This window comes from Cheilinus undulatus, linkage group 6, assembly GCF_018320785.1.
Source record: "Cheilinus undulatus linkage group 6, ASM1832078v1, whole genome shotgun sequence".
Classification (NCBI taxonomy): domain Eukaryota; kingdom Metazoa; phylum Chordata; class Actinopteri; order Labriformes; family Labridae; genus Cheilinus; species Cheilinus undulatus.
The window spans coordinates 9,463,490-9,480,324 of record NC_054870.1 but is presented as its reverse complement, the minus strand read 5'-3'; the positions used below and the strand labels follow the sequence as shown (position 1 = coordinate 9,480,324).

At 39.9% G+C, this 16,835-nt stretch overlaps 1 protein-coding gene and 2 non-coding genes across 4 annotated transcripts in view; 1 reads left to right on the top strand and 2 right to left on the bottom strand.

Annotated features, from left to right (window-relative positions):
- Positions 1 to 16,835, top strand: part of LOC121510899 (serine/threonine-protein kinase 32C-like) — a 198,051-nt gene that overhangs the window by 104,493 nt on the left and 76,723 nt on the right. For both annotated transcript variants that reach the window (XM_041789241.1, XM_041789242.1), the window contains exon 3: positions 8,097 to 8,248. In XM_041789241.1, coding sequence (XP_041645175.1) covers positions 8,097 to 8,248 — 152 coding nt within the window. The remainder of the gene's footprint in view (positions 1 to 8,096; positions 8,249 to 16,835) is intronic.
- On the bottom strand, positions 432 to 504 carry trnar-ucg. Its single transcript has one exon. It is a non-coding gene; the product is annotated as a tRNA-Arg (tRNA).
- trnar-ucg lies at positions 1,978 to 2,050 on the bottom strand. The gene has a single exon. It is a non-coding gene; the product is annotated as a tRNA-Arg (tRNA).

Sequence of the window (16,835 nt, the reverse complement as noted above, 5' to 3'; positions counted from 1 at the left end):
CCATTTCAAACCAAAAAAAAAAAAAAAATCGTTCTGAACATGAAAAGTTGGTTCTCAGCTGGAACTGAAAAATAGTTGGTTCCTTTTCGTGAACCGTGACATCATCAGTGGGCAGACCATATTTTAAGTTGAGAAGACATGCCGACAGAATTCCAGGTGAAGCTGGGGAGTAGTACAAGGAAGTTATGTGCCGAAATTGTGGAAGACATGGCAAAGGTTGGGTTCACCCAAACACCAGACCAAATAATTAAAAAACTCAAGAAACCACCTGCAATACACCCTCCCGAGGAGTCTCCTCCTAAACTGGTTTGAATGCAGGCTGGTAGGACAGAAAGCACCAAGGTTCTGAGACTCCAGAGCCATAACTGTAAGAGAACACAGTTTCATAATTTCAACCCTTTACAAGTATCCATTGTACAGAGCTGCTCTTGCAACCACGAAGGGACTCGAACCCCCAATCTTCTGATCCGAAGTCAGATGCCTTATCCATTAGGCCACGTGGTTATCCTGGCAAACATTTGTCACAATTTTTCAATTTTCCTCTTCTTAATTGTTATTGAAAAAGAAGAGTCTTTAATCATCAAGGTCAGGTAATCATGACTCCGCTAAGGAACATCTGCTGACATGAAAACTCGGCATAATAGGTGGGCAAAGAACGTCAAAGAACACATTTACAGACAAAGATACAACATGAAGAACATTAGGTTTGTCCATCAGTCATTGGCCAGTATAGGGACTGAATCCATGACCTTGGTGTTTCTAGCACCACAGTCTAATCATCTAAGCTTATCTGCCTGCATTTGGACCACACCCAAACATCTTCTATCAGGCCGATAAATCCAATCAGGAAACACAATCTGAAAACTTCAGAAGTGTCCATTGCATAAAGCTGCTCTTGCAACCATGAAGGGACTCAAACCCTCAGGTCAGAAGTTCGTCTGAAAGTCAGTGGTCAGTATGGGGATTGAACCCATGATCCATGATTAACTCCACGACATAACAATCTGAGCTCACCAGGCTGCTTCTGTTGAACATCCCTCCCCAGCTGAAAAATCCATTCAGAAAAGACTTCAGAAGTGCCCATTGTATAAAGCCGCCCTTGGAACCACATGGGGACTCTGACCCTCAGTCTTCTGATCCAAGGTCAGGCGCTTCGTCCATCAGGTCATTCTGTCAAGCATTCATCACAAGTTTTTGGTTTTTCCTCACCTTGAAATTTATTCACTTTTCATGGTCAGTAATTCCTTCACTTTGGACCAAGTGCACATTGGTAGCAATTTACAGATCTGGCAGACATTTTTCAATGATGAGCGACAAGTTTGTCTGACGGTCAGTGGTCAGTGTGGGGATTGAACCCAGGACCTTGGCGTTATTAGCACCACGCCATAAACATCTGAGCTAACCAGCTTACTTCTGTTGAACATCCCCCCAGCCGATTTATAGGTCGTTTCCACCAAGTGGTCTGGTTCAGTTTGATGAGGAATGACACCCCTTTTTTGTGTTTCCATATAGAAAAAGTTGGAAAGAGTCCCAAAAAATCGACCGTACCTTGCCACTTTTCAGCACCCTTGCGTAGGGGTACCAATATTACCTATCTGTCCCAAAAAGGTGGAGCTACTCACACAACATTAGGGGGTTGCACTGATGGCACGTCAGCATGCGACACACTCCTTTGGTAGGGGCACAGCTTGGTAGCGGCTACATCACGTGTTTTGTTGCTTTGATTGGCCCGTAAAGATGTGACAGACAGAACGTTCATCCAATCACCTTCCAAGTTTTTTTTCAAGGCTCTGCCCCATCCCCTTTCCTGTCTATGAGTGGTTTTCCAGATGGATGTGTGAAACAAATCCATCTACCATGCCAGGTTAATACCACAGCATACTGAATCAAAGCAGGCCCCTGATGGAAACAGCTATATTCAGTCAGAGAACACAATTTAAGCACGTAGGAGGTGATCTTTGCATAAAGTCCCTCTTTCAACCACGGAGGGACTCGAACCCTCAGTCTTCTGATCCGAAGTCAGACGCCTTATCCATTAGGCCACGCGGTCATCCTGCCAAGGGTAATTTCACATGTTAAATCTTAAATAAAGTTGTTAAAGCTGTGAACTGGCTTCTTTTCCCTTGGTCTTATTGTCTCAAAATGTGATGACAAGACCTGTTCCTTGTTGAACTTTGTCATAACAGAAACACCAAGAAACTGCTGGGCTTTTAAATCATCACAGGATGGTCAAATGTTTCTCTCCAGGTCCAAAACATTTGCTTCAGATCTGTTTGCAAAGTCACAGAAAAATTATGTAAATTTTCATCCTTGAGCCAAAGTTTCATTTTCCTGTTTTTTACCTGTAGCAGAGAGTCAGACGGTGAGGAGAATCAGAGAGGGCTTTTACATGCAGGAGCTCAGTAATCACATTCCACTCCGACCTCCTACCATCGCTCTGAACCAAGGCTGGGACATATTAAGTTTATTACACCATGAGTAATGATGTTTCCTGCTGCCCCGCGAACACCACTGCACTTTCCTCTCTCTTCAGTCTCTGTCACCTTCGTGTAGAGTTTCAAAAGTGCACATAAACACAAACAAGAGGAAAAAATCTGCTTTTTTGTAGTAGAGGTACAGCCAAGTTGATCAGATTTACCTTCATCCTTCGCTCAGTTAAGTGGACCAGACATCTTAAATACAATGCTGCTTTTCTGGACAAATTCTGCTTAACTTGCTCATTTTTTTAAACATTTATTCATTCTAGTAATCTCTTGAAGACACAGGGTTGTATTCTAAAGGGAGTCCTGGTAATGAGAACACTTTGGAAACCCTGACAGGTACTGGAGCATGAAAATTAAATCATAAATCACAAATATAGAAGCAGAAAAGTAGCAAATATAGTCTGTTTTAGATACTATATGGAGAAATTATTCTTTTTCCTCCAAACAACTACAGAGAAGGCCAGTTTTCTTTGGGTTGGATTTAATTCGCTATACTTTATCCTGAATTTAAGTTTAACTCAGGTCATTGTCAAAATGTACTTTGCCATTAATTTCTTTTTAACTTAAGGCTTCTCTCTTCTTTCTGTAGTGTACATTTGTTTACACCATTGGTGAAGAAAATAATGACCACACCATCCTGGAGTAGATTTTACTGCCTCATTTTTCATGATTTTGAAGCTTAATTTTACAAACAGAAATGTTTTATTTGACTGAAATTTGACTAAGAGTTCATAACACAGTGACCTATCATACAACAAACCTAAATACAGATTTATTTTTACTTTGCAGGGTCTTTAAAGAGACTTTGAACAACCCCCTCAGTCTCAGTTCAGCATTTGACTGACAGTGTTGAAACTTGGTGTTATTTCTGCTGAGCTGTCAGGCAAATAAGAAATCCCTGCAACCCGTGAGGACACATTAAAGACAGTCTGCTGTAATTTGATACACCGTTTATTCTGAATGCTTGCAGGGTTTAAAGTTTCTTCTTACTGGGCATTACATTTTATTTTGCTGCACCAGCCACTCTGCAGGTACATTTTACAAAGAAGGCATAACTGTTTCCAGATCATATTATCATTATTACCTCCGCCAAAGAGGTTATGTGATTGGGTGGGATTGTTTATTAGTTGTTTGTTCATTTTTTAGCAACATAACTCAAAAAGTCATGGATGGATTTTGATGAAATTTTCAGAAAATGTCAGAAATTGCATAAGGAAGAACTGATTAGATTTTGGGACTGATCCAGATCACTGTATGGATCCAGGAATTTTTTAAAGGATTCTTTACTATTCGGAGATAGGGCTAATGGTGGAGGTCTGCGCTGTTACCACTTTACACCAGGAGGTGGCAGACATGAGTAACCTCAATTCCAGCAGCATGTTTTGGGTGTGTTTCTATTCAAAGTTTTGGAGTTTAAAGAGTTTGAAAGATGAAAGATGGAGGAGATGAGTCGGAGCGTAACAGAGAAAAAGACAGCGAATTGTAGCAAGAATACTCACAATGCTGGGAGGAACAGAGGAATATTCACCCTCTGCCATGACTTTCAGTCATGGTTCAGAGACCAAGGGTGCTTCTGCCATGACAGTCCACATGTAGCAAAGCCCACGCTTTGCCTCACCGTGTCTCCACCCCACTGGGGAGGGAGTAATCGGCAAATTAGATTTTGGGAGTGATCTGGATCACCATCTGGATTCAGGAATGTTTTAAAAGGATTCTTCACTATTGGGAGATGGGGCTAATGGCGGAGGTCTGCGCTCTCTAAGTGCTTTTCTAGTTATCTAAGGGCAAAATGCCTGCTCTTAAGATTTAGCTTATAAGTGAGTTAAATAATAGGTAAATAGAATAAAGACTTGAGCCAACACATTTTGAGTCTGTTTGTAAGGGTTTCCAAAAAGGTATAATAGGATACATTCTGCATATTAATGTAAAGTAAAATATAATCCTTGTAAATAAACTTTGAATAATGGCTCCCTAAAGAAAGTGTGAAGTCAAACTTCCTCTGGGTTTGTTGTCCTCAGCTCTGTGCTCACATTGTTGGGATGTTACTTCCTTCAGCCTTTTTATGTTTAAGTCAGAGGTTCAAATATGTCTCAGACATGCTTTCTCAAGCCCCGTATCCACCAGGTGGTTTGGTACGCTAAAGCCTAAAACATGTGGGATGTGGAATATGTCTGGGATACCTGTACCCCCACTTGGTGGGTGGACTGTAGAGGGTATGCATGTGACATCACTGGCAGTGTGAGTCTGTCATTTCAGCTGCTGAGTTGTAGACAGGATGAGTGACAGAAATCAGTAGGGAATAAGCATTTAACACCTTTATTTCAGCTGAAAAGCATCTTAGCTATGTTAAAGGCAATACACTGATAAGACAAAATATGAATCTGGGTTGTTACAATAGATACCCACAAGCATTTAGTTAGTGATGAATATATTGTGATCTGTGTTGTGTCAAACTGTGCATGCTTAAACATGCAGATCATTATAAGGACAGCCTGAATAGAACAAAATGTAGAGAAAGATAGACAGCCTGTGATGTGACCCTCTGTCATTATAATTTTGTTATTTAGCTGTAAAACTCAGAATAATCAGGAAGAAAAACAACTTAAGCAGTAAGCTGAACTTACTGATTCTCTTTGTTGCGCCATGATCTGAGTTCACTGTAGGGCTAAAACAATGTGCCAGTTGACCACAGTACAGTCAGTCCAGAAAGTTTGCACCAGTATCATATCAGTACTAGGTATTAGCCAGTACCCAATGCTCTGGTATCAGAATCAGTATCTGGGATGGAAAGTGGTATCGGAACATCTCTATAGTGAAAAGGAGTGCAGACCTCCATCTGATAACAGACTGATGATCTCTGAAAAGCTCTGCAGTCATGCCCTTGCATCCATTTGCCATCTTCAGCACTCTTAACAACAAATAGGTCATGTCTGTAATACACACTGTTGATCTCATTAAGACCTCATCTGAACAGATTTCTGTCAACAACTCAGAATATGAGTTGAAACTTGACAGCAGACTTGTTAAGAAAATCAGGTTTAAATCAGGCTTTGACTCATAAATGGGGTGGGACAGGTTGGGCTTGAAGAGGATGTCCATGGGCTTAGGTAGGACAGGGCTCACATTTTTGGACACGGTTTGAGCTCCCTCTAACCATTAGTCCTGACTCCATGTAAGGGAGATAGATGTCACTGTCTGAGCTGTTAATGTAGGCATAACGACAGAGTACCATCGTAAGAGTGCAAACTTTACGAAATGAAGAAAAGGTGTTCTTTGGCCTAAAAGAGTCAGATTAAGATCAAATGGAACCTGTCAGTGTCAAAAACAGAACAACTTTTAGGGGACACACTTTGGGTTTTGTTGCAGATGTTCCAACCTGTGTCCCTCCTTCAGACTAAAACAGAAAAACTTAAATGTATGTATACTTTTTGGTCATTAAGACCCCAAAATGTTTCAGAAAGATTTAAATCTTTGTAAGTCCATACAGCGCAAAACAACATTTACAAGGAAAAAGAATCAATATTAGAATTTCAGGATCCTCAGCAGTCACATGATCTGTTTAATGACTGACTCTGACTCTAATGTCACGGTAATGACTCTGACCTCTCTGGTGTCTCGTCCTGTTGCTGGCCTTTATTCACACTTCCTGACAAAATATCCAAACTCATACATAAATAATGAGCAGATTTGTTAGGAAGTGGTTTCTGACTCTAACTTGTGAGTTTAAAATGAAGTTCATTAGAGTTTCTCAGGGTTTGGGTAGAAATCAGTCCTGATGATGGCATTAATCAGTACATGAGAGACGCCGTGGGCTGTTTGACAACTTATTTCATGTACTAGCAGAGTGAGGGCGTATATGGAGCTGAAACTTTGCAGCAGTGATGTGAGTCTGTTTCTCTGAAAGTCTGCAAAAAAATTGGAGTTTATTTAAGCATACTAAGGCTGTGTTCGAAATCACTCCCTATTCACTATATAGTGCACTATATAGTGAACACGCCATTTTGTAGTGGTGTCCGAATACTGAGTGAGCTTTGTTATTCACTATATAGTGCACTCATTCTATCCCACAATGCATTGTGAAAAGTAATGAACAACCGATGGTCACCAGCCCAGCAATATTTACCGTAATGCATTGCGGTTGCTGCTCTCAAACATGACGGCCGAACGAGGGGAGCACAGGAACATATATTAAAACTTTTTAAAATGCTTTTTTTGTTTGTTGGTTTTTCCAAATCTGTAAAAAAATATTAAGGATTCAAAACAGAGTAACTTTTTCTCCCTATGATGATTACAAAACATGAGACCATCATCTTTATGCAAAAATAAGTGATAATACACACTAAAAATATATATTGTTTTGTCACTAAAGAGACAACTTTTTTATCTGTTAGTATATTTATTTTTTTGTGAAAATTCGTTACATTTTTATCAGTTTTCATTGAATTTCTACTGTTAATTTCAATCCTCAGCCGTTGTCAAGGAAATTTACCAGCCATTGCTGCTAAACGTTTTAATAGTAAGACGGCGTTGATGTCATCGCCCGCGGCCGGAGTAGTGTCCGAAATCATTTTTGTGTTTGCAGTTGAGTCTACTATTTAGTCCACTGTATGCTGCTCACTATAGAGTGGATAGGGAGTAGGGAATGAGTGAGTGGTTTTGGACATAGCCCCAATTTTCATCTTATTGATTAAAATGAGATTTGTTTTACAAAGTAATGCTGTGAAGTTTTCTATATTTTAATCCCTCACAATATGATACGTTTTAAAAAGACTTACTGTGCTCTCTGGTGATACTGATAGAAATAACAAAGTACAAAACTAAAAAGGGATATCTCATACATGTCTAGTTCAAATAATAACGTATAATTATGTTACATTACGACGCATGAAGCAAATACTTGGAACTATTTCTTGAGTAAACCACTGGGCGAAGTGACACAGTGCAGCAGCCATGTCTGGAGTGTAGTTCCGGCTTTGCATTTAGCTTTAAAACATCTCTGTCTTGTAATGTTCCATGATTATTTCATAGCGTGGTGAATGTGCAGGTCACAACTTGTCCATGAGAGCTTTTTTGAGTTGTTGGATTGTGTATTTGATGAGTTTGATGAGGGAAAGCCAGAATACCGTCTGCTTACATTGAGTTGGCACAGCAGGTCCGAACTCGGCAGCGCCGATCTTAAAATAGCTTGCACCGACAACTGAAGGAAACTAACCTATTACTAAGACTATAGGAATTATGGCAATGGGCGAATTTGCCAAAATGTTGAAGTATCCCTTTAAGCAAGACTTAATGTAATTTTATAGAGTCATAGTCCTGTGTGCAGCATGTTTCTCCACTTTTGGATACTCTTATGACTTTGTTGTGTGTTTTAAAACATTTCTGTGGTATTTTGATTGTTTAGAAAAGAACCAAAGCTTCAGATCTTCAGTCATATTTTAACTCAAAAGCTCTTACATCCATAAACTGCAGAAATACATGGCCAGTTTTTAGATACCTGCAGTTTCAATCACTTGATTTGTACAGTAAAGTTTCATTTTCTGGTGTTGTGAATTCCATCCTAGACTAAATCTGTGTATTTTCTCTCCCTCTCTTTCTCTCTGTTGTTTTCCGTAGGTATGCATCGTGCAGAAGCGAGACACGGAGAAGATGTACGCCATGAAGTACATGAACAAGCAGCAGTGCATAGAGAGAGATGAGGTCCGAAACGTCTTTAGAGAGCTTGAGATCCTTCAGGAAATTGAACATGTTTTTTTAGTAAATCTCTGGTGACTATCCTGTTTTTACACTTTACATGTGGTCTGCTCTGCGTGTGCCGCCTGCCTGCTTTGTGTGTCCGTGCAGTTTGTGTTTGTTCTGCAGAGAGCATGCTCACTTTGGAGTCTGATGCACTAAAATAGATGTTCTCTGTGTGAATATTGTGTTGCATGCACTTTACTTGAATGCATTTGGAGCTTAAGTGCAGAAAAGTTTTGTTAAATCTTGAAATCTTCCTCCACAAAGAAGTCTGCACCAGTTAAACATCGGAGGATATTTTGGGATATTAATTTTGGCTGTGATTGTGAGAAGCACACATTTGATAATTACTGCGGTTTAAATGACCTCACTCTTCCCCTGAGTCTGATATATGTGGGTGAGCTGAGGCTGCGTTCATTATTCAACGCTCATCTCCGAGCGGGACGTGTTTCTAAATGTAATTGGGGCCCTGGCACGGCGTTCACGGCATATTACACACACCACTTTACTCCTCAAAAAGATGCTGCACGTGCCAGCAGACTCTTGTGTTTGTCACGGATCTCATGACGGATGGATGTTGTGCAGTCATGGAGTCGTGTCCTGGGCTCCTCCCGTCACCAGGTTGTGAATGATTTAATATGCAGATATTTTCGCCTGCAGGAGAAGCTCCTCTTGTGGAACAAACTGAGGGCATTTTAATGAGCGTACAGTCGTCGCCTGTGTATTTTTTTTAGAGTTTAATTCCCTGCAGGAGTGTATGGCTGCCAAAGCCTTCTGTGTTCTAGTTTTCTATGTGCTGCTCTCTCTCTCTCTCTTTCATACTTTGCATCCAATCAAATGCCCATTAGTGAGAAAAAACTCTTTCATATCAGCTACGTGGGAATGGAAGTTTCACACCTCCTCCCTCTTCTTTCATGTTGGCTTCACAGAAATATTCAGAGATGGTCTGTCTGTCTCTCTGGGAGCTGATAGACATCATATCAGCCGGCTGAGTTTGAACCATCACATTCTCAGCAATTTCCTCTCAGTTTCTTTTTGAAATTACTTCAAATTTCCACATTTGACTCTTTCACAGCCTTACAAAATCAACTAAACAGGATCAGTCAAGAAAACCAGACATCTGTTGATGCATAAGTTAATATGAAAGCACTCAGCTGTACCACATTGTAAGTTTTTAGGTTAGGCATTTCAATCCTTTTAAATACCATGTACAACCCCTACCTCTCCCTCCTGGTTTGGACCATTTTCCTCAGCCTCTTTTATCTTTAGCCTTGTTAAAATCAAGTTAAATGAGAAGTTTTAGCATGACAAAATGTTGAAATGTTCAAGCAAGGTCAGCAGGCAAATCTCAAAGAATAGAATACCGAGTTATTCAAAACCTCTGGTGATAATTACACATGCAAAAAGTTCTTTATTATTGCAGTTGAGTGCTTACACTTTCCATCATGCAATGGCAAAAAGTTTAACCTTGCCATTCTTGAATTCCCGAATGCTCTTAATACTTGCACTTTACTGTAACACTTATTTTACACTTTATTTTTTAATACTGTCGGTATTACTGCCAGGTGTTCAAATATCACATTATACAGGCACTTGTCGACATGCACATGTAAGCACAGCAGGCAGAGTACATGGAGACAGCCTAGACAGCTCATAATGGAGAGACAGAGAGGCTGTGATGTGGCCCTCTGTGTCTCTGCAGACAGGAACTGCTTTGGCTCAAATTCGGTCAAGGACTTATTTTGTAAATATGTGAATATTTTGAAGACTTTTTGTTATGAAATGATTATTTTTAGGAATGCACGGTAATCACTGATACTGATACATTTTCAGCCACTATTGCAAATGTTTAATAGATTTTTTTTGTTCCGGTAATATTTACAGATAAAGTCCACCAATAATAAAGGCGTTTGTTGAATCCCTCATGGGACTACACATTGTGAAACAGTAGGTGGCATCACGGTATGTGGCCCACCATTAAGCCCCAGAGAAGGAGAAGCCTACACAGTAACCCCTCTAAACCCCATATACGCATAAATACATGAAAAAAACGTCTTAAAATAAACAACTGAAAAAAATTATTGGACCTTATCGGTTATCAGCCATCAGGAGTAGAAAATTGTTGGTTATTGTATCAGTTTTACATTTTTTTTAACATAAATCACTCATTTTTGTTCACTTTTTTGACCCAAAGAGATGGGAGAACAAGTTTTTGCAGAAAAGTTTTAGTCATCATACGCAGTTTACGGTGTCTCATAAAAATGTTTGAGTATTAATTTCAATTCAAGTGACGTTACTGCAGCAAACATGTTCTTAAAGCCCAGGTTGTTGTGAAGAAAAGGATGCTTAGAGCTCGATTGTGCACCACAGGGTTTGTGTTTTACATGTTTTTTAAGACAAAAAGTCCAGGCGCGGTCAAAAGATAGCTGAGGACTCAGAGGGTTAGTGTGAACATTTCAGGAAGTTTTTAGGAGTGTGTGATGACACCATAAGTTCAAATAAGACGATGATGGGAAAAACAGGTGTTTTAATGGTTGAAAAAAAGAGCGTGTTAGAGTTTGTTGTCATTTTTGTGTCACCTGTGTCTGAATGCAGCTGTTTATATTTGGTGCAGCACGTGCAGACCCCGAGTTTGGGCAGCTGGGTTGATGTTTCTAATGTTAGCATCACCAGACTGCTTCCATAAACCCCCAGAGAGAGAGAGAGAGAGAGGGAGGGAGTAACTTTGATCCAGAAAACCGAATCTGGTGTCCTCACTGTGCAGACCTGCAGTCAGAAAGTGACCAAATTCTCCCCCGCTGATAAATGGCTTCACTAAAGTTGGGCACATAAAGGAAATCAATTTAAAGCCAGACTGGATGGAGAGTTTGTTGTTTGTGCCCCAGTTTGCTCCGACTCTCTGTGAGCGTGACGGTGTGCACCTCATAAAGTGTCTGCCTCATTTAGCTGCAGCCTGGGACGGCGTCTCAGCCGGGCATGTAATGAGACAGGACTTATGAGAGCCGTTCTTCATCCTCTCCTCCTCTCCCTCACTGTAAAACAAGCAGGATGATAATTGGTTCAGTGCGTGGGTTTGCTGTTTAACCGAGTCTCTGTGGATCAGACTGCTGCAGCTTCTATAGGCTCCTGAAACAGAGCGTTACACTCGCTGCTGCGTGACTTCCTTAATGGATGGTTGATAGACAAGCTGGGGGAACTTTTGTTTTTCTTTAAAACAAGAAAAAAAAATGCAAGTCACGAGAAATGCTGTCAGTGATGGAGCTTCATAAGAGTGTTTTTATTGATGCAGCTCCAGGAGGAAGTCAAAGTAGGACAGAGAATTAGAACCAAAGAAAAAGAAAATAAAAATAAAGTCATAAGAGAATATAGTCAGATTTAGGCTATGATTAACCTGTATTTTATTCAACGGGGACAATCCAAAGAGCAGGCTCTATAAGATCAAATAAAGAAAGAACTTTTAATACTACAGCTTTAGCCTTGAAATATTTACACAAAATAACGTGACCTTTGCCTCTTGAAATCACAGCTTCATACTCTTAGTATTACAAGTTTTATCACAGAAAAGTAGAACTTAATTCTTAAAATAGTAAGACTTTTTCCTCATAGAAAGGCATTTTCATTCTGGTAATATTATAGGGACTTACAGCTTCATTCTAGTGATAAAACCTGGTTCTCCCAACAGTACAACTTCATTCTACAGGTGATATCAAACCTTTTTTTACACATAATTATGACTTCAATATTATAACAGCTTCTCTCTTACAAAAGTACAACTTTTTCTTGTAAAATTACAACTTATTTCAAAAGTGCTTTATTAAAGTATATTCCATCGTCTAATAAATTTATAACTTAATCTAATCCAGGGGTTTTCAAAGTGCGGGAGAGTGAGCCTCCCCTGAGAGAAAATTATTCCTTCGGTGGACACCACCCACATAAAGACTCAGATTGAAAAAAAAAACCAAAAAACATATTTTCAAACATTTATGTCTAATCTTTAAACGTTTCTAACATTCATATTTTTTTTATATTTTGGTCTGCAAATGTTCATTTGACATTCGACTTTCCCAGGTAATCAGTTATTTGGTTTCACTAACGAATCTATTGCCGATACTACCTGATTATTATGCTCTACCCTCTTATTAGTGGAGCTACAAGTTTTCATCTGTACAGTTGTTGCAGGATTGCATAACTGCAGACCATCCTCCACCTTCAGCCTAGGGGAAGGTCCTTTTTTATGCCAACATGACTGTGCCCCAGCACACAAAGCAAGGAGGATGACGACATGGTTCGATGAGTTTGGAGTGGACTCATACAGAGTCCTGACCTTTTCCGATAAGTCAACAAGACTGTTTGTGAATGAGTCTTCATGTATTTCTGGGCCCACAGCAACAGTTTCTGCTTGTGAGCATTGGTTAGGGGGGGCTGAATAGTAGGTTTATACACGACTGCAAGCCTCTGGAGGATCCTACACCTTGAGGTTGGTGGGACTCCAGAGGCACCAACAGCCTCAAATTCCTGTTTGCTGTTTTGCAGTGGTATTTTAGCATCTGCTCTCTTAATCTGATGTATTTGTCCGTCAGAAACCTTCCTCATTATGCCTTTATCTGCATGAACCCGTCTATGCTCTGAATCAACCACAAATTTCTTCACAGTACAATGATCACACTTAATTTTTCATGAAAAATCTAATGTTTTCATTCCTTGTCCAAGGCATTACACTATTTGAGGCTTTTTGAGAGATCCTTTTTCTTTCCCATATTGCTGAAACCTGCTTAATAATGTGGAACGTCCTTCTTACGTAGTTTTTCTTTAATTGGGCTCATCTTGCAAAATAATTATCACAGGTGTCTGAGATTGACAGAGAGCCCTGAGACACAATACTATCCATGAGTTTAATTGAAAAACAAAAATTTGAATGTTTAACACACTAAAATCCAATTTGCATAATACTTTGGAACGAGGAGCTCTTGGTGCCTATTCTCTAAAACAAACAAACAAACCAAAGAAAAACAAAAGTAAATGCTCATTGTGAGAAAGAGCAGCTTTGTTTGAGCTTCAAAGGATGGTTTTTACTAATGCAGAAGAAGAGGAAGCAGTGAGAGTGAGACAGAAAGCAGGAAAACACAGCAAACAGATGTCAGAGGAAGTAAAGACTCCTGCATCGGGGGTGTTAGACAGAGTAGAGGAAGTATTCAGCATTGATTTGTTTTGTCAAGAACGACCGGAGCAGACTAAGAGGATTTGTAAGGTTTCCCTGCAGCTCTTACCTCCACACAGCCTGTCTGCAGCCGCTTTCATTGAGACTTCCTGAATTCTGCTTTTGAGCGTCTCCGTCAGAGAAAAATTCATTAAGAAGGAACGTCCTAAAAGCCCACACTGAATCCCACTCGCTCACTAAAGGCTGCCTTAAGCTGGTCAGATGTCAAGTTTTTGCAGCCCGCAGTAATTGCAGCAAGCGTTCCTCGGCTGCTGCACAGAAACGGTGTGTAGGAGTGAGGGAGCGCTGAATGGATTACCCTGAAGGAGGACAAAATTAACTATCATCTGTTGCACACAGTAAATCCATACAAAGCCTTGTAAGGATTTGTGACACATGAGAAGATGCTGACTTCTTCTTTCCCTTGCGTATGTTTGAAACCTCAGCGTGCTCTCCGGCCCCTCCCAGACTCAGAGGAGAACCTGCAGAATTTGATCTCCTGCTCTGTGGAGAGTGGAGCTGGTCATGAAGCTGATGTTCAGCCTGAAGCCTGACATCACAACAGATCTCTCTCAAACATCAGTGGTCCTTCCTCCAGGGTCTCAAGACAAAAGCAATGAATCATGACCAATCAGAGTCTGTGGGGACTATCGCAGAGACTCGTCATACTTTCAAACGCTCTCCCCCAGGATGGACTCAGAGGATTTTAGAGGCTTGAGAACCAAAACAGGGTGAGTCACTGATCATCCCTCCATCAGAGTCAGAGAGCGAGCGGGTGGAAGGGAGCAGAGGATGGATGTGCCTTGTTCAGCCTCCATTAGGAATATTGATCTCAGGCTTGGATGGAACGAGGCCTTATGAGACAAATTAGCCTCTACACCCCGAGTCAGCAGTCAAAGCGAGTCCTGTGAGGGGGCTCAGTCTTAAATCATCCTCATGAAACCAAAGATCATTCCTGAAGTCTGCTGTTAAGCTCAGCTGTATTTATCTGGACTTCTTGAAACGCAGAGAGCTCACATATGTGCATTTTAGAGCAAAGACATGCTCAGCATTGCTGCAATAGACCGTGCAAAAAGAAATGGATTGCTCATTAAAAACAGACATTTGATGATCAGAATATAAAGATGGAGGCATTTTCTGATTTCTAATTTAGGTAGTTTGTGGTGCTAGGATTCTCAAAGACATCAAAATAGCATGAAAACTCAATGGCACCATTTTCTAATCTACTAAAATCTCATTAGTGCCACCAATTTCTCATGTCAGACCACTAAACAAACAGCCATTAGTAAGAAGCCTTCATTTAGGAGTCAAAATCAGAGACAAAAGCTTGTTTTGGATACACTTTAATGATGATTTAAGGCCTTAGAGGACCAAAAGGAATGTTACAGAGCACAACCTCAACAGGCTGCAGCAGATTCTGCAAAGCTACAAAGACACAAAAACAACAGACATTTATAAAAATACAAAACTCCCTATCCACCAATTAAAATGTGATTAACATGTAAAGTCAGGGCTTGTTTTCAAGCCTTCCTCAAGGGTCAATAGCTATGGTGGTTGTAGGATTGGTTCTCAGTTCGGTGCCCAGGCCTGGCCACAGATTTGGCTGGGCCGCTAAAGAATAGGCCCTCCCCAGTCGTAGTTGATTTGTAGTATCAGTGTATGTTGTTGGATCAGCAGCATTGGTGCTAATCTTGATCCCACTTCTCATCAATTTTGGGCAATTTTTCAGCCCGTTTTTTTAGCTTTCTGCCTATTTTTTTTTTCTTTTTTTGCCTCTTTTAACCCATTTTGCCACTTTACACACATTTTGGCACTATTAACCTCATTTTACCACTTTTCAATCCTATTTCAGCATCTTTTCTGCCCATTTTTGCTTTATTAAATACATCTTATTATACTAAATACCCCTTTTCCTGCATTTTTTCCCATTTTATGCCACTATAAACTCCTTCTCACCACTTTATATGCCCATTTTTTTGCCAGTTTTAACCACATTTCACAGTTTTTGTGCTGATTTCTGTACCTTATATACATTTTAGCCACATTCTGCCTGATTTTTGCCTATTAATGCATTGTAGCCTCTTTTGACCCATTTCTGCCACTTTTTAATCCTATTTTACCGCCTTTTCTTGCCATTTTTAATCCATTTTCCAAACTTTCCGCCTATTGTTGCCTCCCAACTCTTTTGTCACCACCACCTTTTACCACTTTTAATGCACAGTTTTGCCAATTAATAGCATTTCACAAGTTTTATGCCCATTTTGGCCACTTTAAACACACTTTGGCACTCTTAACCCCTTTATTTTCCCATATTTTATGACTATTTTGGCCATGTTAAATCCCCCCTTTTGTTTTAAATAAAATTCCGTAATGTAAGACATAACAAGACAAATGGGGGACAAAACAATTCAAACAATACAAACAATTGCAACAAGACAATACAAAGACAGAGACAGGCAGGAACTTATAATAATTTGTTGTTTCAGATTTGAGGGTGTTGAATGGCTACATTTGTTTGTGTGTGTGTGTGGGTTGCATGTTTGTATAAATATTGTAAGTGTGTGTGTGTGTATTGCTGTATGTCATTGTGTGTCTGGTGGACCCGGTTTTTAATTCAACACAATCAAACAATTTTTAGTTAAAATACTCAACAGATGTTTACTTCATCCCAATTACAAGCAATATAAAAAGCATTTATGTTTAATAGTTGCCTTTTGCCTTTGTTAGATCACATTTATGAATTAAAGTGCTGCTCGTTTTTAGTTTGTTTTGTAATAAAATTTAATATAATCAAGATATGGGAGGAAAAAATTCAGATTTACAAATTAAGCCAAATTTTTTTATTGCTATTGATTTTTATTTATTTGAACTTCAACAGAAATTTTACCCATTCAGGTCAGTTTACACAACAGAAACTGAACGCATACAGTGACCATGTCAGTCCAGACAACACAGCCCCACTGAACAGACCGCCTTATCATACCAGCTTAGACAACACGAGGGGCAAAGTTTTTTTTTTTTAAGGGCAGAGCCTTTGAAAAAAAACTTGGAGTGTGATAGGATGAACATTCTGTCTGTCACATCTTTATGGGCCAATCAGAGCAACAAAACACGTGATGTAGCTGTAACCGATTTGTGCATGCGCAGCTACCGAGGAATAACATGAACCATGGCGTCTGTAGACATGTCAGTACACGACTTTCGTCATTTTTGAAAACAACTCACTGCTGTTGTCCAGTCCTGATAACACTGGCACTTTAGCAGCATCTACGCTAATCTCTTCCGCCATAATGGCATCGGTCTCTTGTTGCTGCCGTTTTCGCGATGCTGTTCGACATTACTGTAATACACAGTGCTTAACAAATTTATTAGACCACCCTAACCCTAACCAAAGTAAGGTTCATGCCACAGCTGGCCTAAAT